The sequence below is a fragment of the Suncus etruscus genome, chromosome 6 (assembly GCF_024139225.1).
Source record: "Suncus etruscus isolate mSunEtr1 chromosome 6, mSunEtr1.pri.cur, whole genome shotgun sequence".
Classification (NCBI taxonomy): Eukaryota; Metazoa; Chordata; class Mammalia; order Eulipotyphla; family Soricidae; genus Suncus; species Suncus etruscus.
Window position 1 is genome coordinate 26,190,681 of NC_064853.1, and position 27,837 is coordinate 26,218,517.

At 42.2% G+C, this 27,837-nt stretch overlaps 1 protein-coding gene and 2 non-coding genes across 3 annotated transcripts in view; 2 read left to right on the forward strand and 1 right to left on the reverse strand.

Annotated features, from left to right (window-relative positions):
* Positions 1–27,569, forward strand: part of TXNDC12 (thioredoxin domain containing 12) — a 37,579-nt gene extending 10,010 nt beyond the window's left edge. Inside the window, exons 2-7 of the mRNA XM_049775077.1 lie at positions 7,165–7,225; positions 18,041–18,093; positions 19,673–19,746; positions 23,449–23,518; positions 24,062–24,145; positions 26,785–27,569. Coding sequence (XP_049631034.1) covers positions 7,165–7,225; positions 18,041–18,093; positions 19,673–19,746; positions 23,449–23,518; positions 24,062–24,145; positions 26,785–26,864 — 422 coding nt within the window. The 3' untranslated portion in view covers positions 26,865–27,569. The remainder of the gene's footprint in view (positions 1–7,164; positions 7,226–18,040; positions 18,094–19,672; positions 19,747–23,448; positions 23,519–24,061; positions 24,146–26,784) is intronic.
* Positions 1,249–1,351, reverse strand: LOC126012360 (U6 spliceosomal RNA). Its single transcript, XR_007496866.1, has one exon. It is a non-coding gene; the product is annotated as a U6 spliceosomal RNA (small nuclear RNA).
* Positions 23,637–23,743, forward strand: LOC126012845 (U6 spliceosomal RNA). Its single transcript, XR_007497199.1, has one exon. It is a non-coding gene; the product is annotated as a U6 spliceosomal RNA (small nuclear RNA).
* Positions 27,570–27,837: the final 268 nt, after the last annotated feature.

Genomic DNA, 27,837 nt, shown 5'->3' on the forward strand with positions numbered 1-27,837 from the left:
AGGTAAGGCATTTGCCTTGCATGCAGAAGAATGGTGGTTCAAATCCTGGCATCCCATATGGTCCCCTGAGCCTGCCAGGAGTGATTTCTGAGCGTAGAGCCAGGAGTAAACCCTGAGCGCTGCCAGGTGTGACTCAAAAAAAAACACCCCCAAAATTCGGGGGGGGGGCACTGGAGAGATAGCATGAAGGTAGTGCATTTAAAAGGACGGTGGTTCGAATTTTGGCATCCCATATGGTCCCCTGAGCCTGCTAGGAGCGATTATAGAGCGAAGAGCCAGGAGTAACCCCTGAGTGTTGCCAGGTGTGACCCCCCCTACTCCCCAAAAAAACAACACTCAAAATTTTTTTGGGGGGGAGGGGAGACTAGAGCAATAGCACAGCGGGTAGGGCATTTGCCTTGCACGCAACTGACTCAGTTTTGATCCCTGGCATCCCATATGGTCCCCTGAACCTCCCAAGAGTGATTTCTGAGCGCAGAGCCAGGAGTAACCCCTGAGCGCTGTCATGTATGGCCCCCAAAACAAAACAAAACAAAACAAAACAAAACAAAACAAAAAATCTCCCAAAATTCAACAACAACAAAACATGAATATTAAATTGAAGGTGCAGTTTATTGATGGAACACATATGGGCATGTGTGAAGCTCAGGATTTAGTCCTTGCCCCCAGCATTCAACAGAAAGAAAAAGACCTAATTTTGTTTGTTTTGTGCATTATTTTGTTTGTTTGTTTTGGGGGCACACTCAGCAGTGCTCAGGAGTTACTCCTGCTTCTATTCTCAGGGATCACTCCTGATGGGATGCAGGGGATTGAACCTTGCAAGGCAAGAGTTCTAGGGCTCAGGGCCCAGAACTGTATTTTTAAGCAAATAATTTACTATGTTTAATTACAGTGTTAAAAAGCATCCTCTTTCTTCCCACTATAAGCATACAATCACCCAGACTCAACCCAATAATATTCTCTTCTCAAATACATTCTTTCCTACATATTTTAATTCTGAGATGTCTTTTTTATGGGTGGGGACACCCGGTAGAATGATTAAGGGCCACTCCTATGAGTGTAGGAGGACCTGGTACTGGGGTAGAACCTTGGGCTTCGGTTAACAAAGTATTCATTCCAGCCCTTTGAGCTTTTCCAAGCCTATCTTTGAATTTCTATTCTTCTTAATCTATTCATCTTTCCCTCTATCCTTCACATTTTCTGCCTTATCTCAGTATTGCTTTCCAGATAAGTCTGGCTCTTCTCTCCACCTCTCTCTCTTTTTTTTTAAATTTGCATGTCATCCTGCGCAGGGGCCATGCTAATCTCTGTATTGTTCCAATTTTAGTATATGTGCTGCCAAAGTGAGCACACCACCTCTCTTTTTTAATTTTTAACTTTTTTTGTGGAGGGGCTCTGGTTTTTAGTCTACACCAGATTTTTTTTTTTTTTTTTTTTTTTGGTTTTTGGGCCACACCCGGTAACGCTCAGGGGTTACTCCTGGCTATGTGCTCAGAAGTTGCTCCTGGCTTGGGGGACCATATGGGACACCGGGGGATCGAACCGCGGTCCGTCCAAGGCTAGCGCAGGCAAGGCAGGCACCTTACCTTTAGCGCCACCGCCCGGCCCCTACACCATATTGTTTGTGCTCAGGGCTGACTGCTGGCTCTGCACCCAGACAGGGATTACTTTCTGGCAGGGTTGGGATACCGAAGGAGGTGCCAGAATGGAACTTGGGTCAACTGTGTGCAAGCCAGGGACCCTACCTCTGTATTATCCTCTTGTACCCTGATTTTTTATTGTTCTACCTGATTTTGATTGTTTTAACTTACCCATTGAATTTGGTGAGTGGGGGTGTTGGTTGGGCCACAACCACAGAAAACTTGAAGAAGAGTTTACAGAGATAGCAGTATCAGGGAATTTTCCTGCTCTGTGCTCAAAAGTGACCCCTGGGCTTGGGGGAACCTGAGGCAGTATCAGGGATCCAACCCTGGGTTACTTGTTTACAAGGCAAGCTCTTTATCACTCTCTTTTATCATCTCTGTTCTTTAATTATTGTTCTTGCTGTTTTAGAGGAAGGATCTTTCAGTTAGAGCTCAGGAAGCCCAAGGCCCCCTTATGGAATTTTCTAGCCAACTGACTAGGGGTTCTATGCCATGGCCCTTTTAATTTCTCAGGTACTAGAGATTACCTGAGCCACCCTATGTTGGGGGTGGGGGAGACCATGTAGGTACCAGGGATTGAATGGAGGATAGCTACATATAAAGCATGAGCATTGGGGCAGTGTTTGCCTTGCACGTGACTGACCCTGGACGGATCCGGGTTTGATTCCCACCATCCCATATAGTCCCCTGAGCCTGCCAGGAGTAATATCTGAGCATAGAGCCAGTGGCTCCAAAACAAAAATTCAAAAAAAAAAAATAAATAAATAAAAAGGCACGAGCAGTAACTTCTGTACTGTTCCTCTAGCCCTATTCATTTAAATTTAACTTAAATTTAAATTAAATTTAACTTAAATTTAAATTAAATTTATGACCAATCCTAGTCTCTTCCCCACCCCAGCAACACATAAAGTCTTCCTTCTAATGACAGCCAGAAGCAAGCCTTGAGCACCTCAGGGTGTGACCCAGAAAAAAAACTCCATGCAGAAAATAGTCATTCATATTTATGAGCCACAGTGATGGTACAGTGGATATGGCACTTGACTTGTATGTAGCCTACCTGGGCACCACATATGGTCCTCTGAGCCTGCTAGGAATGATTTCTGAGGACAAAGCCAGGAGTAAACCCTGAGCGCTTCTGGACCCCAAAACAAGAAATACAAAAATAAAAATTTATTTTGAGTAGTTTTAGATCTATGGAAAATGTGATAGAGGGGTCAGTACAGTGGATAGAACATTTACCTTTCATGCAGTGACCCAGGTTCGATCCCTGGCATCCCAGATGATCCCCAGAAACGCAGGAGTTCAGAGTCAGGAGTAAATTTGTGTGTGTGTGTGTGTGTGTGTGTGTGTACACGCATGTGCGCATGTGTATTTCAATGCTTTATTTCTAAAGATGTGATGCAATTTTTAAGGTGTATATTCTAACTTAAGTTCAAATGCTTTTCCACTGATATCTTTAAATTTTGTAAACTTAGAAATGAGGTGTTAACTTTATTTAGAAAAAAAGAAAAAGGGGCCGGGTAGGTGGCGCTGGAGGTAAGGTGTCTGCCTTGCAAGCGCTAGCCAAGGAAGGACCGCGGTTCGATCCCCCGGCATCCCATATGGTCCCCCCAAGCCAGGGGCAATTTCTGAGCACATAGCCAGGAGTAACCCCTGAGCGTCAAACGGGTGTGGCCCAAAAACCCAAAAAAAAAAAAAAAAAAGAAAAAAAGAAAAAAAATACTTTTACTTGGGATGGAGAGATAGCACAGCAGTAAGGAGTTTGCCTTGTACGTAGCTGACCCAGAATGGACAGTGGTTTGAATTGTGGCATCCCATTTGGTTCTCTGAACCTGCCAGGAGTAATCCCTCTCTGACCACAGCTGTACGTGACCCAAAAACCAAAAACCAAAAAAAAAAAAAAAGAAAAGAAAATACTCTTACTCATTGGATATTCACCCACCAAAATAAGATAGTAAAGAGGGATTTGAGAAATGCCCTCCCCTCCCCTCTGTTTGGATACCTTAAAGTGAGTGTTGTTTACTTCTAGAAAAATGTAGCATTAATCATCTGACAACCAGCAGGTATACTGACCAGAATCACCTAGTCTTTCTTTCTTTCTTTTTCTTTTTTTTTTTTTTTTTTTTTGTTGTTGTTTTTGGGCCACACCTGGTGATGCTCAGGCTGGGTTACTCCTCATGATGTGCTCAGGAATAGCTCCTGGCTCAGGGAAAATTTTGGGATGCTGGGGATCAAACCCAGGTCTGTCCTGGGTCAGGCACCTGCAAGGCAAATGCCCTATGGCTGTGCTATTGCTCTGGCCCCTCTCCTAGTCTTATTTTTAGCAATTTGGTCAAATAGGAATTTCAAGTTCATCTCTACAGTTTAGTTTTATAGTAAGGGATATTTACTTTCAGATCAACATCTTCTAAGGCTTATTTACTGGCTTTTGCTCATCTGCTTTTAACTTTTGTGTTTTGCTTATTACTGTGAGACCCACAGTACATTTTGAAAGTTTGTTTTCCCTAGAATTTTGTTGTTTTCTAGGTGAATGCTAGGCTGCTAGTCAGGCATTCCCCCTTAAGCAGGGTTTTGTTGCTTGAGTTGAGATACTGACAGGTAGAATGATGGTGATCACATTAGGCAATCTCTTGGGCTTTCTTCCAATTTCACTCCCTCCATCATTCATTCCTTAGCAGTAGACTTGGGCCCCCTAATCAAGTGACACATTTTCTCTTGGCCAGAAGCCCAGGCCTTCGGGAATAAAAAGTAATGGTGATTAGTTTGGATACCGCTTCCATGTGCTAATCTCTATCGAGTTGTTTATTTCCCTATTGTAACGTAGACGGAAATTAGATGTGAATTTATTTCTGGGAAAGAGAGGCCTGGTAGATAATGTAGTAACTAAAAAAGTAATAAAATTGAAGTTTTAATCCCAGCTTGACCATTTACTGACTATGTGACTTGCTATAAGTGACATGATTTCTTTAAGCCTTAGGAATCTTAATTGTGAAATAACAAAAATTACTCCTTATTGATCCAGTACTGTGATTTTTTTTTTTTTACTCATAGTGTGGGGGATTAATGGGGCTGGGTGTTTTGTTGTTGTTGTTTGTTTGATTTGGGCCACACTCTGAGGTGCTCAAGGGTCCCTCTTGACTCTGTGCTCAGAAATCACTCCTGGCAGGCTTGGAGGGAGCATATGGGATGCTGGGGGTTGGTCCTGTGCTATTGCTCTGGTCCTATTGTTTTTGTTTGTTTTGTTTATTGAAACTGTACACCCTCTTTGAAGCCAAGAATGTTATTGTTTTTGTTTTTTGGGTCACACCTGACAGCGCTCAGAGACTACTCCTGGCTCTATGCTCAGAAATCGCCCTGGCTGGCTCTGGGGACCATATGGGATGGCGGGATTCAAACCACTATCCTTCTGCATGCAAGGCAAACACCCTACCGCTGTGTATCTCTCCAACCATGAAGCCAACAATGTTTTACCAAGTCTGACCACATATTAAAGTAAATGCCTCTTTTTGAATTTATTCCCAGAAGCATTTCAGAAATAAAATGAGGTTATTGCTGTTGTAATACTTGTTACACTTATTTTGAAGATGATACAATGGAAGTATAAAAAGGTTAGTGGCTGAACCCAGAGAGATAGCACAGCGGCATTTGCCTTGCAAGCACCAATCCAGGACCAAAGGTGGTTGGTTCGAATCCTGGTGTCCCATATGGTCCCCCGTGCCTGCCAGGACTATTTCTGAGCAGACAGCCAGGAGTAACCCCTGAGCACCGCCGGGTGTGACCCAAAAACAAACAAAACAAAACAAAACAAAACAAAACAAAACAAAACAAAACAAAAAAAAGGTTAGTGGCTGGAGTGATATAGCACAGCAGTAGGGCGTTTGCCTTGCATGCGGGACAGACCCAGATTCAATTCCAGCATCCCATATGGTCCTCTGAGTCTGCCAGGAGCAATTCCTGAGCATAGAGTCAGGAGTACCTTGAGTGCTTTTGTGTGTCCACCCCCAAAAAAAAAACACTAAGAGTATGAGGGTTCTTACTGAGACCAAAATTACGTGAGATAATAGTTTTAGCATATCAAACACATATAAGGGGCTTAAAAATGACAGTGAGCATTATTATGCTCACATTTTCAGATATAAAAATTAAATCATTTACATGATATGATCTATTTACTTTAGGGAATATTTTATATTTTAAAACTTTTTTTAAAATTCATATGTAATTACTCTGGCAATGTTTAGTGTTAGAAAAACAGGAGAAAATAGCTGTATGGTGCTTGCCCCCAGGGGATTTTTTTTTTTCTTGTACACATTTTTATAGTGCTCAGAGCTGAGAGGTTTCTCATGGCTCTGCACTCACAGAATTACTCCTGGTAGTGCTCGGGGGACCATATAAAATGCTGGGAAATCAAACCTGGATAGACTGCAAGGCAAAAATACCCTATTCAGTATACTATTGCTTGGAACTTGTGACATGTCATATTGGAGCAAAAAAGGAGGTTTTTTGGAAATCATGGATAATTTACCAGAAGAAATATCCTTTAGTTTATATCTGAAATAAAAATATGGATATGGGCCACTGTGCTATCATTCTGGCCCCCATTTTAATCCTTAAACCGTCTCTTGGACAAGAGATTATTTCTCAGTTGTATAGAAGTGGTGCTTGGATAACTGACTTCATCCAGAGAATTTCACATACTTAATTAATAGGAACCGGAGTCATGCACCCCATGAGTTTCTGACTCAAAGCTGCATTGCCTTCAATAGTGATGCATTGTTTGTTTGTTTATTTTTTGATTTTTGGGTCACACCCGGCGGTGCTAGGGGGTTACTTCTGGTTCTGTGCTCAGAAATCAGTCCTGGCAGCTTACGGGACCATATGGGATGCCATATGGGAATTGAACCACCGTCCCTCCTGGGTCAGCTGCATGCAAGGCAAATGTCCTACTACTCACTGTACTATCTCTCCAGCCCCCAATAGTGATGTATTATTATCTGTTTTTTCTTTATTCTAGAAATTTAATTTTTACATTACAATTTGCACTTTGTCTATAAAACAGCCATTATTTAATCTTTAATCTTAAAAACTATGAATTGGGCCATATTATTGCCATTTTACGGGTATGAAAAGTGCAACTTGAGATAATGGGACTTCCACGGGTTCAATATCTTGAAAAAACTGGAACACTACGCTGTTGACACTGAAAGCCTTTTGTAGGGCCGGAGAGATAGCACAGTAGTAGGGCATTTGCCTTGCACATGTCCATCCCAGAATAGACCCAGTTTGATTCCTGGCATCCCATATGGTCCCCTGAACCTGCTAGGAACAATTTCTGAGTGCAGAGCCAGGAGTAACCCCTGACTGCCACCTGATGTGGCCCAACCCCTTGGCCAAAGAAAAAAAGTCTTTTGTATAGATATCCTGTGAGCTCGCCACACTTCCTTCTTGGGACTTTGTTCTTTGTCCTTTGTCCTTTGTCTTTTGTTCTTGTATGAAAGTTTATAAGACTTTTTCCTTCCAGGCTTTGGAGATCACATTCATTGGCGGACTCTTGAAGATGGGAAGAGAGAAGCTGCTGCCAGGTACAATACATGGTTTTAGGCTGTGTTTGATGACAAAACACTCTAGTCATCAGCTGGTATTAGTTTCAGGTAAAGATGTGAAGGCACATCCAAAACTGAGTAACAGAAAACAACAGTAATACTAGCTAACTCTAAGTGCTTATTATCCACCAGACATTGAATTAAATGAACTGAGTCATTTAATTCTCAACAATTCTTTTGAGGTGGGTACTGTTGTAGCCTCTTGATTGTAGACAAGAGAAAAACCTGGTACACAGCAGTTAAGCAACTTGCCCAAGATTGCACAGCTAAACAAAGATTCAGATCCAGGCACTCTGGCTTCAGAACTTGTATGTAAGCAGTAATTGCTTTTAATAGATCCAAATGGAATAGACTAAAATTCCAAGTAAATTTAGTCTATGCAATGGAAAATTCACCGAAAACAGGAGAAAAGTAGAGGGAAGGCTAAACACTGATCTAAGTACTTTACATGCATTTGTTTATTAAATCATCACAACCTCATGACATTGATTCAACCTATGAATAGGATTTTTATTTATTTATTTATTTATTTATTTATTTATTTATTTATTTATTTATTTATTTATTTATTTATTTTTGGTTTTTGGGCCACACCCGGCGGTGCTCAGGGGTTACTCCTGGCTGTCTGCTCAGAAATAGCTCCTGGCAGGCACGGGGGACCTTATGGGACACCGGGATTGGAACCAACCACCTTTGGTCCTGGATCGGCTGCTTCCAAGGCAAATGCCGCTGTGCTATCTCTCCGGGCCCAGGATTTTTATTTTTTGAAAGAGAAAATTCAAGTACAGAATGGTTAAATAGGAAAAGAGTGATATTATAGTGGAGAGGGCACTTGACTTGCATGCAGCTGACCCCTACCAGGAGTGATCCCTGACCTCAAAACCAGGAGTCAACCCTTACACCACCTAGTGTAGTTACAAAAAAAAAAAAAAATCCCAAAACAATAAGGGTTAAGTAACTTATCAATAGTTTACATAGCTAGTAAGTGGCAGAGTCCAGCCTTGAATATTTCTTACAATATGCACAGGAGTGATACAAAGATCCAATATAGATTCATCTACATTATATACACATATAATTGCACAGAAATAAACACTGAGGAGAGAGCTCAGTGGGTTAGGGTGCGTGTGTGTGTGTGTGTGTGTGTGTGTGTGTGTGTGTGTGTGTGTGTGTGCGCGCGCGCGTGCGCGTGTGCGTGTGCCGGAGGTAGGGGTTTGATCCTTAGCATTGCATGAGCCCCTGAGCACTGCCGCATGTACACCAAAATCAAACCAAAAAAGTGTAAGCATCACACTTTTTCACCTGCCAAAGAATAGTACTATGCTAAATCTTATTTTTTCATACTTCTGGAGTTCATATATTGTGTAGATTTGCTTTAAAAATAGAGTGATCCCTTAAATTTCAGATCAGCAATAACTGATTAAAAAAATGCACCATGCTGAGGCCAGAGAGAAAACACAGCTGTGGGACATTTGCCTTGCAAGCAGCCGATCCAGGATGGGCGGTGGTTCGAATCCTGGCATCCCATATGGTACCCCGTGCCTGCCAGGAGTAATTTCTGAGTGTAGAGCCAGGAGTAATCCCTGAGCACCGCTGGATGTAGCCCCCCCCCCCAAAAAAAAAAAAAAAAAACCAATCATGCTATATTTAGGACATATTTGTCTTACAATCTTGTTGTTTTATCTGAAGATCATATGGAACAAGGCATCCTGCGTATTATTTGGCAACCTTGCCCAGGAGAAAAATTCCTATTTCAAGTTCTAAATCATATGACTATTCCTAGATGAAAGTCTTTGGCATTTTTGTTATGTTTTATTTGTTGTTTATAGTGTTGGGGCTACATCTGGTGATGCTCCGGGGTTGCTCTTGATTTTGCACTCAGGAATTACTTTTGGCAGTGCTCAGGGGACAATCTGAGATGTGAGGGATTGAACCTGTTCGGTCCTGAGCAAGTCAAGCACTCCTGGACTATTTCTCCAGCCCCATGTTGTTTTTCTATGTTCTGTGGGATATTTTTTTTGTCATTATATCTTTCTCTCTTGTACTTTTACTATCCAACATATGAGTATTTGTTTTTCGTACTTATAACTTGTTACCTTGCCTATTCCTAGTTATAATAGGACTATGACCTCTGTGAGGTGCTGTTTATTTTTCTTTTTTGTTTGTTTGTTTCTGGGTTACACCTGGTGGCACTTAGGGGTTACTCCTGACAGGCTCTGGGAACCATATGGGATGCCTGGTATTGAACCCAGATCGTCCGCGTGCAGGGCAAACGCCCTACCCGGTGTACTTTTGCTCCAGTTTTTATTTTGCAATTTGACTTCTCTAATCCTGAAGAGATTGAATGATTGAAGAGTATTGAATAAATAGAATGAGGGAGAATCAAACATAGGTAGCTATTCTCTTCTATGTGCTAAATACAGTTCTAGTTGTTTGCAATAAGTAATGCTCACTAAAGCCCCATTATAACGGGAACAGGGCCTTTGGACCCTATAAAGGCCAAAGGATACCGGAAGTTCCCTTCCACTTCCGGGTCGCGTCACCCGCCCGTGACCCGGAAGTTGACGCGGCGAGGTCGTTCATGGCCGCGCCCTGCGGGAATGCCGCTCGTGGTGTTCTGCGGGCTGCCAGGCAGCGGCAAGAGCCGGCGCGCGGAGGAGCTCCGCGCGGCGCTGGCGGCTGACGGGCACTCGGTGCACGTGGTGGACGACGCGGCGGTGCTGGGCGCGGAGGAGGCCGCGGCGTACGGCGACTCGGCTCGCGAGAAGGCGCTGCGCGGGGCGCTGCGGGCCGCGGTGGAGCGCCGCCTGGGCCGCCGCGACGTGGTCCTGCTCGACTCGCTCAACTACATCAAAGGCTTCCGCTACGAGCTCTACTGCCTGGCGCGGGCCGCGCGCACCCCGCTCTGCCTGGTCTACTGCGTGCAGCCGGCCTCGGGGAGCGGGGGATGCCAGGCAGCTGGCGCGGTGGCGAATGGGAGAACCCAGGCTCAGGTCTGCGAGGACGTGGAACCCGCAGGCACCGGGGCTCCGGAAACTCCGACTCTCGAGATGCCAGACTCCGGGAAATCTTTAGCATCTCTGCCCAGAGCCTTTTACCCGCCAGAACTCCTGGAAGCTTTAAAGCAGCGCTTCGAGATTCCAGACTCTCGGAATCGCTGGGATCGGCCCCTGTTCACCTTGGTGGGCCCCGAAGAGCCCTTGCCCCTGGACGAGATCCGAGCTGCTTTGTTTGAGAACCGGGCTCCTCCACCCCACCAGGCTACGCAGTCCCAGCCTCTGGCCTCCGGCAGCTTCCTGCACCAATTGGATCAGGTCACGAGCCAGGTGTTGACGGGACTGATGGAAGCCCAGAAGAGCGCCGTGCCTGGAGATGTCCTAAAGCTTCCAGGCACCACGGAGCACCTGCACTTTACCAGGCCCTTGACCATGGCAGAACTTAGCCGGCTCCGTCGCCAGTTTATTTCCTACACCAAAATGCATCCCAATAATGAGAACCTGCCGCAGCTGGCCAACATGTTTCTGCAGTATTTGAATCAGAGCCTTCACTGAATTGAATGTGGAGAAGAGCCATTCTGTTGCTTGGGGATGAAAGACAACTCAGGTCTGGAGAGCAGATGACTGTGATTCTAGAGCACGTGGGACTGACAAATTTGATTTTCTTCAACACCACTGTGCCAGGCTCTGTTCTCTTGAACAGAGCTCAGATAGACTCGGTGACAGTTTTGCACCATCAGTGTGCCCTATTTTATCTCACATTTCTGCCTAATTTTGCTGCTCTTTTTTCATGGGACATGGGACCACAGATAAATCCACTCTTTTCTGCCCTTGGGGACTTGATTCTAGTGGATGTAAAGACAATTACTGAACTATTTCAGTTAATAAAATATTTTAGAAAAGTCTACTGGAATCCCTGGTGCATGTAATTTACTTAATGTAACACTAGTTTTACAGTGCAAGGTATTTAAATGTAATACCTTACAGATACTGTATCTTGTTTTGCTTGTGAAGTAATATAGTTCTTATTGAGACTAGATGTTTGATTTAACTTGCTGTGTGTGTAGATATATATAGATATATATATATATTATATCTATATCTACACACACATATATATATATAAAGTTTGGTATATATACACACATATGTACATATATGTATATATACATATATATATATATATAAAGTTTGGTTTTTGGGTCATACCTGGGGGTGCTCAGGTGTGTGCTGTGCTCTGTGCTCAGAAATTACTCCTGGCAGGTTCAGAATATCGTGGGATGCCAGGAATCCAATTAGTGTCTGTCCTGGGTTGGCCTCGTGCAAGGCAAATGCCCTACAGCTGTGCTATCGCTTTGGTCCTTGGTTATTTATATATATATATATTTTTTTTTTTGTTTGTTTGTTTTGTTTTTGGGTCACACCCGGCATTGCTCAGGGGTTACTCCTGGCTGTCTGCTCAGAAATAGCTCCTGGCAGGCACGGGGGACCATATGGGACACTGGGATTCGAACCAACCACCTTTGATTGCAAGGCAAACACTGCTGTGCTGTCTCCTTGGTTATATTTTGACTACATAACTATTGTGCTTCATTCTAAACACATATGTTCACATACATGCATACACATATAGTTTTTGCTTATATTGTCCATATTTGGAGCTGCTCAGGGAGGCTTATTACTGGCTCTCTTATTTAGGAATTACTTCTGGCACAGCTTGGGGGACTAATGGGGGGTTTTGGTATCAAACCCATTTCACCACATGCAGGGAAAGCATCCTATCTTCTTTTATGTCTCTCCGGCCCCTTCATTCTCTTTTTATGCATGATATCAGGAACCAAATGCAGGGTCTTGTGTATTCTGAGCATGTACCTATATTACTTTACCCAGCCTCCTCAGCTCTTCCCATATTTCAAGACAAATACTACTTTGTCTCAATCTGATTAAATGTTACCTTTATTTTTTTTTTATAATATCTTTATTAAGCACCATGGTTACACACGTTTGTAGTTGGGCTTCAGTCATAAAAAGTACACTCCTCCACTGCAACCATCCTACCACCAATGTCCCCATCTCTTTCCTCCCCACCCACTCCCTGTCTTTGAGACAGGCATTCTATTTCACTCACTACCATTGTCATGATAGTGGTTATTTCTCTAACTGCACTCACCAGTCTGTGGTAAGCTTCATATCATGGGCTGATCTTTCCAGCCCTCATCTCTATAGTCACTGGGTATTATTACCATACTATCTTTTATTTTTCTTAAATCTTACAGATGAGTGAGACTATTCTGGGTCTATCACCCTCTGACTCATTTCACACAGCATAATAGTTTCCATGTCCATCTATATATAGGAAAATTTCATGACTTCATTTTTTCTGATAGCTGCATAGTATTTCATTGTGTATATGTACCAGTTTCTTTAGCCACTTGTCTTTGTACATTTGGGTTGTTTCCAGATTTGGGCTATTGTAAATGCAATGAACAACATGCAGAGGGCATTTTGTATTGTGTTTTTGTGTTCCTAGGGTATATCCCTAGGAGTAGTATTGCTGGATCATATGGAAACTCAATTTCCAGTTTTTTGTTTGTTTGTTTGTTTTTTGGGTCACACCCGGCGGTGCTCAGGGGTTACTCCTGGCTGTTTGCTCAGAAATAGCTCCTGGCAGGCACGGGGGACCATATGGGACACCGGGATTCGAACCAATCACCTTTGGTCCTGGATCGGCTGCTTGCAAGGCAAACGCCGCTGTGCTATCTCTCCGGGCCTTCAATTTCCAGTTTTTTGAAGAATTTTCGTATTGTTTTCAAGAAAGGCTGGACAAGATGGTATTCAGGGGTTAATCCTGGCTCTGCTCTCAGAAATCACTCCTGGCAGGCTTGGGGACTATATGGGATGCTGGGAATCGAACCTGGGTTCTCCTGAGGTCGGCCGCATACAAGGCAAACACCCTATTGCTGTGCTCTCTCTCCCTCCTGGCCCCTGTTCTTTTTCTTTGTATGTATGCCAGTCTCTTGCGTGAGATGGTACCTCATTGTTGTTTTGATTTGCATCTTCCTGATGTTCATTAGCACCTTTAGAAGTGCTAATGATTTTCTGAGATGAATTGAGTTTGCTCTTAAGGAATTAATAATTTGGTGAGAAATACAAGTAAGTCATTACAGGATCAAAAGGATTGATGCTCTGAGACTATTATGTGCTTATCTCTCTCTGACTTGTTTCACTTAGCATAATAGTCTCCATATCCATCAATGTAAAGGAAAATTTCCTGACTTTATTTTTTTCTAACAGCTGTGTAGTATCCTACTGTGTAGATTTACTACAGTTTCATTTGTTGGACATCTGGGTTGTTTCCAGATTTTGGCTATTCTAAATAGTGCTGCTATGAATATAGGAGTGCAGAGGGCATTATTGTTTTGTGTTTTTATGGTCCTAGGGTATATCTCTAAGAGTGGTATTGCTGGATCATCTGGGAGCTCAATAGTCTCATCTCTGGGATTTAAGAAAAATAAAAGACAGTATAGTAATAATACCCAGAGACAAAAAAGATGAGGGCCAGCAGGACCAGCCCATCATATGAAGCTTACCACAAAGAGAGGTATGTGCAGTTAGAGAAATAACTACACTAACAACTACCAATACAGTGATAGAGAAATACAATGCCTATCTCAAAGACAGGCAGGTGATGAGGTAGGCGGGAAATGGAGGACAATGGTGGAGGAAAAGTTGCACTGGTGAAGGGTGTGTGCATTTTATGGCTGAAACCCAATTATGAATATATTTATAATCTTTACTAAAGAAAAATTAAGTAAAATATCTTGGTATCATAATAAAAATCTGTTTTAAAAGAAAAAAATAGGGTCAGAGAGATAGCACAGAGGTAGGACATTTGTCTTGCACATGGCCGACCCAGGATGGACTTGGGTCTGAATCCCAGCATTCTATATGGTCCCTCGAACCTGCCAGGAACAATTTCTGAGCACAGAGCCAAGAGTAACCCCTGAGTGCCATTGGGTGTGACCCAAAAAACAAAAACAAAGTTGTTAGAGCAAGGGATCAAAGAGTTTAGCCAACAGCAAAGAACCAAAGTTTTTTTTATTTTTTATTTTTTTTATTTTTGGACCACACCCAGTGATGCTCAGGGGTTACTCCTGGCTATGCACTCAGAAGTCGCTCCTGGCTTGGGGGACCATATGGGACACTGGGGGATCGAACCGCCATCTGTCCGACTCCAAGGCTAGCGCAGGCGAGGCAGTTACCTTACCTCTAGCGCCACCGCCCGACCCCAAGAACCAAAGATTTTAATATATTTGAAGCCATGGGTTTTTTGTTGTAGATTCACATTATCATTAGCACTCAAAAACTCTTAAGGTGTGGAGGTATTTTTTTAATAAAACAATATGGAAGTTTGGATTATGTGTATTACAAAGTAATATTTTCTGGATTTGCTGAAATGTAGAAATGTCTGTAGTATAGAAAATATTTGTAGCTCAAAGCCTGGCAGAAGGAGCCATGGGGCTGGATTAGACCTGCAATAGTTTGCTGAGCCTTATTCTAGCCCTATTCTATGAATAAGGATATGGGAGAAAGGAGGGAATAAACCAATTTAAGCTACTCTGTTAGAGGAGGGAGCGGTTCATAGGATGAACTGTTTGGATGGTGATGCTCAGTAGGCATTTTTTTTTGGGGGGGGTTGGGTTAGGTCATACAAAGTGATACCTAGGGGTTACTGCTAGCTCTGCACTAAGGAATTATTCCTGGGGAACCATATGGGATACTGGGACTTGAATCTGAGTTGGCCACATGCAAGGCAAGTGCCCTACCTGCTGTACTATATCTCTAGTCCCTCATTAGTCTTATTTGTTTTTTTATTCTTAGGAGTTTTGTTTCTTTAATTTTTGGGAACATATCCTACTACTTAACTAACTATGAAGTGCCAGGAATTTGAACCAGCTGGCTACATGCAAAGCAAATTCCTAGCTCCCTGGCCCTTATTTATGCATTTACTTACTTTGATTTGGGGTCACAAATGGCAGTGTTCAGGAAAATATTTGGTGATTGATTCCAGGGTTCACTCTTGCTAAGCAAGCACTTTGAGCTACTCACCCCAGACCCCACATTTCTGATAATGTAAAGGAAATTTCAGAATGGATAAATGATTGTAGCAGGCAACCTTCAATCTTTGATTTTCTGTTTGTTATTGGATGAAGAACAAACAGGGTTTGTTTAAAAAGGGTTTAAACCCATGTATTCTTAATTATCGTAGTAAATTGAAGTAGACTATTGTTTATTTTGGGCCACACCCAGCAGTGCTCAGGATTCACTCTTGGCTCTGTTCTGGGATTACTCGTGGGGACTCAGGAGCATATGGAGTGCTGGGGATCAAACCTTATTTGCTGCATACAAGGCCAGCTCCTTAGCCACTGTATTAATATTCTGACCCCCTAAGGTAAACTATGAAGTCAGACTTAAGAGTTAGGTAAGTAGCAGAATTTAGAATCTGTTGCCTAGTAATTTATCTCAGCATCTTCTCCCTTTTCTATTAGATTAATAGTACACAATTTAATACTGTTGTGAGGCTTTAAGTGGGTTTAATAATTATAAAGCACTAGCACATACAGTAAATCTTTTATTTATTTATTTTTTGGTTTTTGGGTCACACCCGGCAGTGCACAGGGGTTACTCCAGGCTCTATGCTCAGAAATCACTCCTGGCAGGCTCAGGGGACCATATGGGATACCGGGATTCAAACCACTGACCTTTTGCATGCAAGACAAACGCCTTACTTCCATACTATCTCTCCGGCCCCAGTAAATTTTGCTTAACACAGTTATTCCTGTGATGGTTACCTGGATCCCACTTCTTTGTTTTGGGACCACACCCAGCATTGCTCTACACTTTTGGATCATTCCTGGCAGGGCCAGGGTGGGGGAAAACATAATGTAGAGCTGGGGATCAAACCTAGGTTGGCCACATGAAGACAAACATCCTATCAACTGTACTATCTTTTCAGCCCCTATTTTCCTGTTTTAGAGCTAACCTGGTAGTTCTCAGTGACTGCTCCTGGCTGTCTACTCAAAGGTTGCTCTGGTGGTCCTATGAGACCACAAAATGTCACAGATCAAGCCCATCGCTCTATTGTGCACATACCTATTAAAATAGCTCATGTAGAAATTCTCTTTTCCAGGGCTGGAGCCATAGCACAGTTGTAGGGTGCTTGCTTTGCACGCGGCTGACCTGGGACAGACCAGGGTTTGATCCCTGGCATCCCATATGGTCCCCCAAGCCAAGAGCGATTTCTGAGTGCATAACCAGGAGTAACCCCTGAGCATCACTGGGTATGGCCCAAAATCCCCCACCCCCCAAAAAAAAGAAATTCTTTGGATTTTGAGCAACATCCAAAGGTGCATAGGAGCTGGTGGTGCTGCTGTGCTCAGTGAATCATATGGTACCAGGAATTTAAGCCTGATGCTCCTAACATTTACAGTATTTGTTCTAGTCCTTTGAGCAATGTCCTCATATTTATACTGCTCATTATTCAAAGAAAACCACTGTAGACAGATGTGGCTCAACTGATAAAGGCATATATGAGGTGTTAGACTCGTTCCTGTTTCCCCATGCCAACCCCTTCTCTTCAATACCACGCAGTCCTAAAACTACAAATGCCTTGTCTTCTGAAAAATTATGTTGTAGGAAAACTGGAAAATAGAGAAAAATTAGTAGAATTCACATTGCCATCTTTTTTGCCATGATTCTTTAATTTTATTTATTTTTTACATATTTGCATAATTAAAATTGAACTACAATTTATATTCTAGCTTATCAGCTTTGTTTGGGGGCTTACACCTGCAGTGCTCAGGGCCACTCCCAGTGCTGTGCAGGGCTCACTCCTGGGAATGCTCTGGGTGCTGTGCCTAGAATTGAATTAGTCTCTCATCCTAAGCTTGCCTATCTATACCCTGCCCAAAAGAAAACACACTCCTAAACCCTCAAAAGCATGCCCACATTCCAGCGTTTATTTTTGTTAATTTATGTTATTAATGTCTATTGGTTTATAATATTCTGGTTTAATGTACCAATAAATGAAAAACTTTCATGAACATTTTAATTATAACATTTAGAAATGCCTTAATTTGATTTTTTTCTTTTTTTTCTTTTTTTTTTTTTTTTTTTTTTTTACTTGCAATCTTCTCTAGCATTAAAGGCCAGAGAGCTGGTCCCGGAGAGATAGCACAGCGGTGTTTGCCTTGCAAGCAGCCGATCCAGGACCAAAGGTGGTTGGTTCGAATCCCGGTGTTCCATATGGTCCCCCGTGCCTGCCAGGAGCTGTTTCTGAGCAGACAGTCAGGAGTAACCCCTGAGCACCGCCGGGTGTGGCCCAAAAACCAAAAAAAAAAAAAAAAAAAAAAAAAAAAAAGGCCAGAGAGCTAGCACAGCGGTAGGTCATTTGCCTTGCATATGGCTGACCCAGGATGGATGTGGGTTCGATCCCTGGCATCCCATAAGGTCCCCTGAGCCTGCCAGGAGCGGTTTCTGAGTGCAAAGCTAAAAGTAACCCCTGAGCACTGCTGGGTGTGGCCAAAAATTGTAAAAAGTCCAAGTTTATAGAATTTATAGACATATCAAAGTCTCTTTATGATGATTATCAGTGGTTATATCATTGTGAAGTGTCTTAAAATTCCCTATTGAAATCATACTACACGAACATTTTTGTACATTTAATTTTGTCTTCATATTTTAGAATAGATTTCAGAAAATGGTATTACTCTTATAATTTCTTTCTTTTATTTTTAAGTGGATTGCCTCTGATGGTGATTATTCATAAATCCTGGTGTGGAGCTTGCAAAGGTAAGTACAGATTATCAAATCTTAGCTTGTTATAAATACTAACATTTAAAAAGTAATTAAGGGGCTGGAAAGATAGTACAGTGAATAAAGTGTTTGCCCTGCACATGTCAGACCAGGGTTCAATTTCTGGCACTGCAAGCAGTTTTTCTCTGAGCATCCTTTCCACAGAGCCAGGAGTAAACCCTACTAGATATGGCCTGAAAACAAATCTAAAATCTAAAAGAAATTAGCACACTCTAGCCCAGCATTTTTAACTGGTTTTCGGAATATTAAAGAAATATGATGTAGATTCCTGTCCATAAGGAATGTACAAAACTGGGGCTGGGGCCCGGAGAGATAGCACAGCGGCGTTTGCCTTGCAAGCAGCCGATCCAGGACCAAAGGTGGTTGGTTCGAATCCCGGTGTCCCATATGGTCCCCCGTGCCTGCCAGGAGCTATTTCTGAGCAGACAGCCAGGAGTAACCCCTGAGCAATGCCGGGTGTGGCCCAAAAAAAACAAAAACAAAAACAAAAAAAACCTGTGGCTGGAGCGATGGTGCAGGCAGTAGGGCGTTTGCCTTGCACTCACTAACCTAGGACGGACTGTGGTTCGATCCTCTGTGCCCCACATGGTCCCTCAAGCCAGCGGCAATTTCTGAGCACATAGCCAGGAGTAAACCCTGAGCGTCACCGGGAGTGGCCCAGAAATAAAAAGAAAAAGAAAAAGAAATGTACCAAACTTACGGATTGGCTTAGCGTTAGAGCACCTATTTTACATGCTTGCAGTAAAGAGTTTATGCTGAGTGCAGTACCAGCAACACAGAAATGCAGTCGTTAGAGCAGTACAGGTGATTGCATACATGTGAGTATCCCAATGAGAGTGTATAGTTCCCTGTGAGCACCATAACTGTGCAGCTAGAACAATCACTGTGCAACCTCCAGCCATTGCAACTACAAGGGAAGGGGGGAATTGTTATCTATGCATTGGGCTTAAGGGGGTTGAAGGAGTTAAGATGCAGTAATGTGGAATATGGGATTAATGCTAATGTTATGGGCAGGAAGTACTAGTAGAAACTAAAATCATTTTGTATAGCAACAGGCTAAGTTGATTGAATGTGATTGAGAAGTCTTCCTGGCAGAAACAGGGACCAATTTAGTGAACCCAAAGTTGCCAAGCTACTGTGCATTCTTTCTGTTATGTCTCCCTGCCACTTACCAGTCAGGTTTTCTCTTGTTCAGTATTCTACACTAAATGAGATACTCGTTGTATGTAATAGATAAGATTAGCTCTACTTCCTGTATTCTTAGTAGGAACTAACGTGACTAAAAAGCAAATAATAATTTTAAAATGTATGCTACTACCCATACTTTGTAGATGAGTTAAAAGCTGCAGAGAAGTAAATTATTCAAGGTCACATTGCTCTGCAAGTAAATAGCAGAAGTAAGTTCAGAATTGGAGTCTTCTGATTTCTGGTTCTTAAGACTAAAAATTAAAGACTTGTTGTTGTCTTGTTGTTCAATTATATTAACCAAATTAGGATTTCAATTGGAAAACACTAATCACTTTTCTATTTCAAAATCTTTTTCCCCCCGTTTCAGCTTTAAAGCCAAAATTTGCAGAATCTACTGAAATTTCAGAGCTTTCCCATAATTTTGTTATGGTAAATCTTGAGGTAAGACTGAGTTTCTCTGTTCTGTTTGAAATTAAGTTCATGTTATAGAAATAGCATTAATGGTATAAAGTCATTCACTGGAGCTGAAGAACTGACTCTTGTGTGTATATTTATTTTTTCTTCTTGTCCTGTAACTAATTCTTGCATCAGATATGATAGAATTCCATCCAGCAGGAGAGGAGGAGAGATAAGATTTTGTGTGTGTGTGTGTGTGTGTGTGTGTGTGTGTGTGTGTGTGTGTGTGTGTGTGTGTGTGTGGTTTTTGGGTCACACCCGTCAGTACTCAGGGGTTATTCCTGGCTCCAGGCTCAGAAATTGCTCCTGGCAGGCATGGGGGACCATATGGGACACCGGGATTCGAACTGATGACCTCCTGCATGAAAGGCAAACACCTTACCTCCATGCTATCTCTCTGGCCCCGAGAGATAAGATTTTTAAACTGTAAGGTCTTTTCATTCTTAGTCTATGATTGTGACATTTTTTTTTTTTTACTATCTTTGTGTAACTGGACTAATAGGTATAATCACACTTACAGGCTGCAGCACTGCAAAATGTGATTTAATTTGTATGTAAAATCTAGCTTGTATGTAATCTAGCTTTTAATCTAGCTTGTATGTAGAATTTCCTGTTTCTTTTAGACATCCTTTATGTATGTCATAGAGACTATAGGTATTATAATCCTAAAACAGAATATCAGAATTTAGGAGGGTCTTTTGGGTGATGGTACTATATGCATTTTATAGAGTTGGGTCTTAGACCAGAGGATCCATGTTATTTTTATTTAGTCATGGTCATGTGTGATAGTTAAGGTTGGAGAGTACAGCAGGGAAAGACACTTGCCTTGCATGCAGCCAACCTGGATTCAAGGTATTCAATTTCTGATACCACATATGGTCCCTTGTGCCCCTCTAAAAGTGATTGCTAAGCACTCAGCCAAGAGTAAGCCCTGAAAATAGCTGGGTGTGACCCCAGAATAAAAGTATATGATATGGGGGGCCGGAGAGATAGCATGGAGGTAAGGCGTTTGCCTTTCATGCAGGAGGTCATCGGTTTGAATCCCGGCGCCCCATATGGTCCCCCCGTGCCTGCCAGGAGCAATTTCTGAGCCTGGAGCCAGGAATAACCTCTGAGCACTGCCGGGTGTGACCCAAAAACCACAAAAAAAAAAAAAAAAAAAGTATATGATATGACAGAGTTGTGCTGCTAGAGATAGATGGTAGACTCAGATGTTTTTCTGGATGACAATTCTGACGTTTGTTTGTTTATTTTTGGCTTTTGAGCAACATCTGGTGGCCCCCAGGAGTTGCTTCTGGCTCTATGCTCAGAAATTACTCCTGGCCAGCTCAGGGGACCCAAGAGGATGCCAGCGATTGATCTCGGGTCAGCTGTGTGCAAGGCGAACGCCCTACCTCCTGTGCCATTGCTCTAGCCTCTGACTCTGTTTCTGAAAAGATAATATTTACTTAAGTATTAGAAGTACTTTTAGCATATTAATAGTTAATGTTCAGGTAGGTAGGAGATAATTATATTTAGATGGATAGACTAAATGCTGATAAACCTTATCTCTCAATGTCAAATGACATCACAGTGAAAAAATTGTTCTATTTAACATCTTAAAAGGAAACAATACTACAAATGACAACATTATTATTGGATTTTTGTTTGTTTTTGGTTTTTAGTGCATTTGGCAGTGCTTAGGGTTTATATCTGGTGGGCTTGGCGGACCATACGAGGTGCTGAGGATTGAAACTGGATTGACTCTGCAAGGCAAAAACTACTACCCGTGTACTGGTGCTCTGGTCACCTGACTGTTGATTTTCTGTACTGAGTACTGACTTTCTTTGCATATAAACTTATCACTTTCTAAGAGTCATCATGTGGGCCCAAGAAATAACCCAACAGATTGAATACATACTCTGCAAAGTGAAGATCCAGGTCCAATCCCTGACCATGCATGGCCCTTGAGCACTGCTAGGAGCAGCTTCCAAGCACAAAGCAGAGAGGATCTTCTGGGCATTGTTGGATATGGCCCAAAAAACTTTCAAAAATTTGGAAAAGTAGGCTTATATCTGAGAAATTAAAAAAGAAATCAAAACAAATAGCAGAATTCTCCCAACTTAAATGATTTCTCAGGGGAAAAATAGCTGATTGTGTGACTTTATCTTGAGGGGACTGTAATCTACTACTGTTGCTAAAATGTCAGTCTGAGTAATCGTGCGTTCAAGAAATACTATATGCAAGTGACTGATCGAGATATTTAGACTCAGCAGTGAGCAAAAGAGACAAAATCCCTGCTCTTGAGAAATTACATCTGGGGAGTTGAGCATGGAGAGTTAAATAAGGAAAATAAAAATATGTCTGATAGTAGTAAATGATCTGGCTAAATATGAAAAACCAAGATGCTTTGCAATTTTAAATAAGTGATTAGAAAAGGTGAGATGTGGGGCTGGAGAGATAGCATGGAGGTAAGGCGTTTGCCTTTCATGCAGAAGGTCCGTGGTTCAAATCCCAGCGTCCCATATGGTCCCCATACCTGCCAGGAGCGATTTCTGACCATAGAGCCAGGAGTAACCCCTGAGCACTGCCGGGTGTGACCCAAAAACCAAAAAAAAAAAAAAAAAATAGAAAAGAAAAGAAAAGGTGAGATGTGAGCAAAGATTTGAAGCCTCAGAAGGAGTGAATTATGTGGATAAATGGAATAAATACAGCCAGGCACAGGATAAAAGCAAGTACAAAACCCTGAGTTAGGAGCAAAAGCAGGCAGTTAATGTCATCATAAAAATTGTCCTCCCTACCCCTCCGTTTTTGTCCTACCTCCCATTTCCTCTTCCCTCACCCTCAGGGCGGCTAGAATATGTGGTCCCCTCTGTATCTAACCTACTACTTAGTAGTCTTGCATCAGTTTGGTCTTGGTGCCTCCCTTATTTCCCCCTGTAAGTGGGGGCAGGGCTAGCTAGTTCAAGTTGCGTGGTTTTGCCTGAAAAAGAGAAAGTAAATAAACTGGGGTAAGGGTCTAATTCCCCGAAAATGGGCAGAATCCTTCTAGAGGTTCTCATCATCGATTTGGGAAGTGAATGAGAACAAGAAGGTGAAACACTCCACCAGTACCAAATGAAGTGTCAAATATCCAGTGAGGACTCCGGTTATATCGATAGGCACCACAAAAAACAGATTAAAAAACAAAACAAAACAAAACAAAAAAACAAAACACGCCGTGGTCTTGAAATAAGAAACATGGCGTAGCACAAAACGAAAGAAGAGAAAGGAAGAGAAAAAAAAAATAAGAATAATTGGGGACAACAATTTCAATAATCACAGTCCCCCTGATTTTATGTAAATATGTACCTAAAATATTATTGTCAACAATATGTAAGCCACTATGATCAAAATAAAAATTATATTAAAAAAATAAAAGAACTATAATATGTAAAACAATTTTACATCTGGGTATTTACTTAAAGAAAATAAAAGAACCGATTTGAAAATAAAAAAAAAATGAATAAGGAGCAAGACACGATATTAGAGAAGTCCCCAGTGATATATCCTATGTACATAGAATTAGAGAAGTTCCTGGGTGATACATTCTGTGTGACCTTGTAGGCTACCTCAGGAACTTGTGATTTTACATCTAATCAGAGGGAGAATTCCAGAAAGGTTCTGAGGAGAGATGATATGGTCTTATGTCAGATTTATACTTAACAGGATGAAGAAGAGCCCAAGGACGAAGATTTCAGCCCTGATGGAGGTTATATTCCACGAATCCTTTTCCTGGGTAAGGCTAAAGATTAATATTAGGATCCTTATATGTAAGGGGAGTTAATGAGCTACAATACTAATTCTACCAACTAAAAATATACTGGGGTGATTGAAAACAATAAAGAAAAATAGCAGTGCTCATTTTGGCAGCACATATACTAAAATTGGAACGATACAGAGAAGATTAGCATGGCCCCTGCACAAGGATGACACGCAAATTCATGAAGCGTTCCATTTTTTTTAAAAAAAAAAAAAAAAAGAAAAACAGCAGTTTTTACTTACGAAAGTATGGGGGGAATTCCGAAGAGCTAACATCAAGGGGAAAGGAAAACTTTCTTTTTTTGTATTGAAGATAATGACCCTAGGATTCAGGATCTAGCAAAAAGAAAATCTAAGATGAGGCACATAGGGGAGGGGACAATGGTGTATTTGGGGTTTGTTATTTGTACCAAATGGTGGGTGGTGAGATAATGACTGCAAAAGTGGGCTGTCTCCTATCCTAGTGAACTGTGCAATCTTTTGTAATCACTGTAATCCTGTGCTGTTTTGTCTACTGTAGATCCCAGTGGCAAGGTGCGTCCTGAAATCATCAATGCAAGTGGAAACCCCAGCTACAAGTATTTCTATATCAGTGCTGAGCAAGGTATGGTTCTGAGAGGTGGAAGGCTTTCTGTTGGATTTTACTAGGATGAGTCACATACAAAGTTTATGTGCATAATAAATTCAGTTTTACATATTTGTTTTACACCTCCTCCACGACTAACTAACCTCTGACTAGATATTGTGTGAATACAGGAGAAAGAGAAAATAGAACCTCTTCCCTCTGGAAGAGTTGCTAACGCACTCCAGAAAGCTGTGAAGAACTGAGGTCACAGAGATAGCAACTTGTTCATAATTTCACAGTTACTAAATGTCAGAGCCAGGATTTCAATACAAAATTATTTTTTTCCCTTCAGTTTTGGGTCACATCCAGTAATGCTCAGGACTTACTCCTGGCTCTGTACTCAGGAATCGCTTCTAATGGTGTTCAGGGGAACATATGGGGTTACCGAGGATTGAAACCGGGTTGAACGTGTGCAAGACAAACAACCTGTCCAATGCACAATCTTGCTTGCCTTTTTTTCCCCTACCATACTAATATTGCTGTACCTGTTAGAATTCAGAAGAAGGACAATAAAAGTTTCATAAGTAATAGGTCTTAACAGGCCTTGAAAGATAAGGATTTGTTTTTTTTTTTTTTTTGGTTTTTGGGCCACACCCTGTGACGCTCAAGGGTTACTCCTGGCTATGCGCTCAGAAGTTGCTCCTGGCTTCTTGGGGGGCCATATGGGACACTGGGGGATCGAACCGCGGTCCGTCCTAGGCTAGCGCAGGCAAGGCAGGCACCTTACCTCCAGCGCCACCGCCCGGCCCTAAGGATTTGTTTTTATGGCAGATAAGAGAAGGCTATTTGGAGGCTGGAAGCAAGAGGGAGAATAGTTGAAGGCTTTCTGGAAGAGAGCTGTCTGGAATGAGAAGTAGCCAGCAGAAAATGCAAACTGCATGTTTTTTGCTGAGAACATCAGAAACAAGAAAAGATTAAAATCACACATCAGTCATAAATCTGTGATGTCCACTCTTCGCTACATCCCATGTAGTGCCACCACATCCTTCCAAAGTTGCCCCTGCCAATCCAAAACTGGTGAAGGAACCCTGTGTCCCCCATTTTCATGCTGCCAGGTATTCAGTCACTTTGTGTTGAGTCCTTGGAATTTGTTTCTCCAAACAGGGAGAGGAAAGATAATGGGATAATTATCATTGTCCTCTGGGTAAGAAAGGGCATCTTTCCCTAACCAAGTATAGATCACTGCAGGCTGGTATTATAGGAAATTTTCTGGGTAGAGAGGGGCAACTAGAATTAACACAAGTAGGAACATGAGACACTTGGCCTAAAACCCTGTCCTCAGCTGGCATGAAACTAGAATTTCAAACCTAGTGTTATTTAAAAAGAAATGGGGAGTGGGTGGGGGACACATCCGGAAGGGCTTAGGAGTTACTCTTGGCACTGCTCAGAAATCACTCCTGGCAGTGCTATGGGGACCATAGGGAATGTCAGTATCGAACCCAGATTGGCTGCAAGCAAATCAAATGCCTTACCTACAGTACTCTCTGTCGGATCCTGGCACAACTTTGATCCTTTCTTCTTCCTGAAGCCCTCTTGTTTCTCTTTTTCTGTACCAAAAAAAAAAAAAAAGGTCTTTCCATGTATAATATAGAAGTAATGATCTCTTTCAGTGAAGACTAACATCTTCCAGTATAGGTATGCACTCATGTATCACATGACCAAGACCTGTATCCTCCATAAGAAATGAAATCAGTGCAGTATTCATCCAAAATCATAATAATAGATGGGATGACAGGAGTGTATTTTCTACTTCCTTAATGTCAACCAAATATTTATAATCTATGCTCGGTGCTCAGCTCCTCTCCAGAGGATAAACCAGGGTAGCTGCTAACATTTGGGATCAGAGCGAGTGTTGGAGAATTTGGACCACTCCTGGTGACACTTGGTCTGTTTCCATTTCGGTGTTCGGGATCCTATTGGTACTGGGGATTGAACCTGGGCCTCCTACATGCAAAGTATGGATTCTTGTGCCCTATCGGTTATCTCCCTAGCTCCACTTACAGTTCTGTAGTAATGCCTTACAGATTATAAGGCACTTTAGTTCTCCTCTTTCATGTAATATTTATAAATACCCTGTGTAAAGTAATAGTTTCTCATTTTTACAGACATGGAAGCAGTTTCAAGGAGGAAATGACTATTATAGGCTGAAATCCAGAGGGAAAATTCAGATCTGTGTTCTTCATCTTTCCTAAATATAAATATCTATTTGAGGGGCCAAAGATAGTACAGGAGACAAAGCACAGTCCTTGCATTCAGTCAGCAGCTGGGGCCATGACTGGTCTAAATCTCTGGCATTATGTATGGTCCCTAGCACTGCCAGGTATCACTCCTGAGCCTCAGCACACTAAGCACCACCAGATGTGGCCCCCAAACCCAAAAATCTACTTTGAGTATCAGTGCTGGGTCACACCCAGTAATTCTCAGGATCCAGTCCCATCTCTTTGCTCTTGAGTCACTTCCCTTTGTACTTAGGAGACTGAAGTGGGGCCTCCCACATGTTCCACATGCACTCCAGTTCATTGTGCACTCTCTCCAGGCCCTGAGAATCTATTTTGATTGTGAAATGTTCAAATAATAAAGACTTACTTAACTTCTTTTTTCTCAATCTTTTTTCACAGTTGTTCAGGGGATGAAGGAAGCTCAGGAAAGACTGACGGGCGATGCCTTTAGAGAGAAACATCTGGAAGATGAGTTGTAAGGTGAACAAGTCACTTGATTTGTTGGTTAATGATCTGGAAGGTGTGCAGCAGGGAAGGGCACGTTGAAGAATCCCTGGAGAAGGGGCTCTCCCCGAGGAAGAGCGGCCCTCTGAGTGGCCTGCAGGAGTTTGCCTTCAGCAGATGGAGGCAGATTCCCTCACCTGCTCCCTCACCTAATGTTTAATTTTCTTGAATATAAAGAAAGACCCCCGTGTTTTTTGTTTGTTTCTTTTTTCTTTTTCACATAAAATGAGCCATCTGGAGGTTTATTCCTCACACTTGTCTTTCAAATAATTCACCTTTGTGGTGAAAGGAAACCAGTACTATCTTTTCTACAACATTTAAAATGGTGGCATAAATAGCTTGATTTTCACACCAGAAACTTTCTGTAAATCAATTCTCACCGTGCACCAAGGAGATATCTCCGACCTGTTTCTTCTCTCGGCCTGGGAAATAATTTTGGACTGACTGCCCAATTCCTTGCCGCTTCCTCCATTTCCTGCTTGAGTATCCCGAATATTCCTATGTGCAGGGACTGCTGTGTGCTTGGACTCGGCCCTCGCTGGGAGCACGCTTTCCCGTGACTGTTGGAGTCTCAAGCCTTCAAGCCCTAGGTGAAGCCTTTTTTGTCGAGTCATCAATTGTATTTTTATACTGGGGTTAACAGCGAAAAAAATTGTAACTTTAATAAAACTTTAAAAGTTTTTGTGTGGTGACCTTTCTTTGTTAGTGAAGAATGGAATTGAGGATGGAGATTACTTTTGGAAGAAAACCAACCTTTAAGGGGCCGGGCGGTGGCGCTAAAGGTAAGGTGCCTGCCTTGCCTGCGCTAGCCTTGGACGGACCGCAGTTCGATCCCCCGGTGTCCCATATGGTCCCCCAAGCCAGGAGCAACTTCTGAGCACATAGCCAGGAGTAACCCCTGAGTGTTACCGGGTGTGGCCCAAAAAAAAAAAAAAAAAAAAAAGAAAA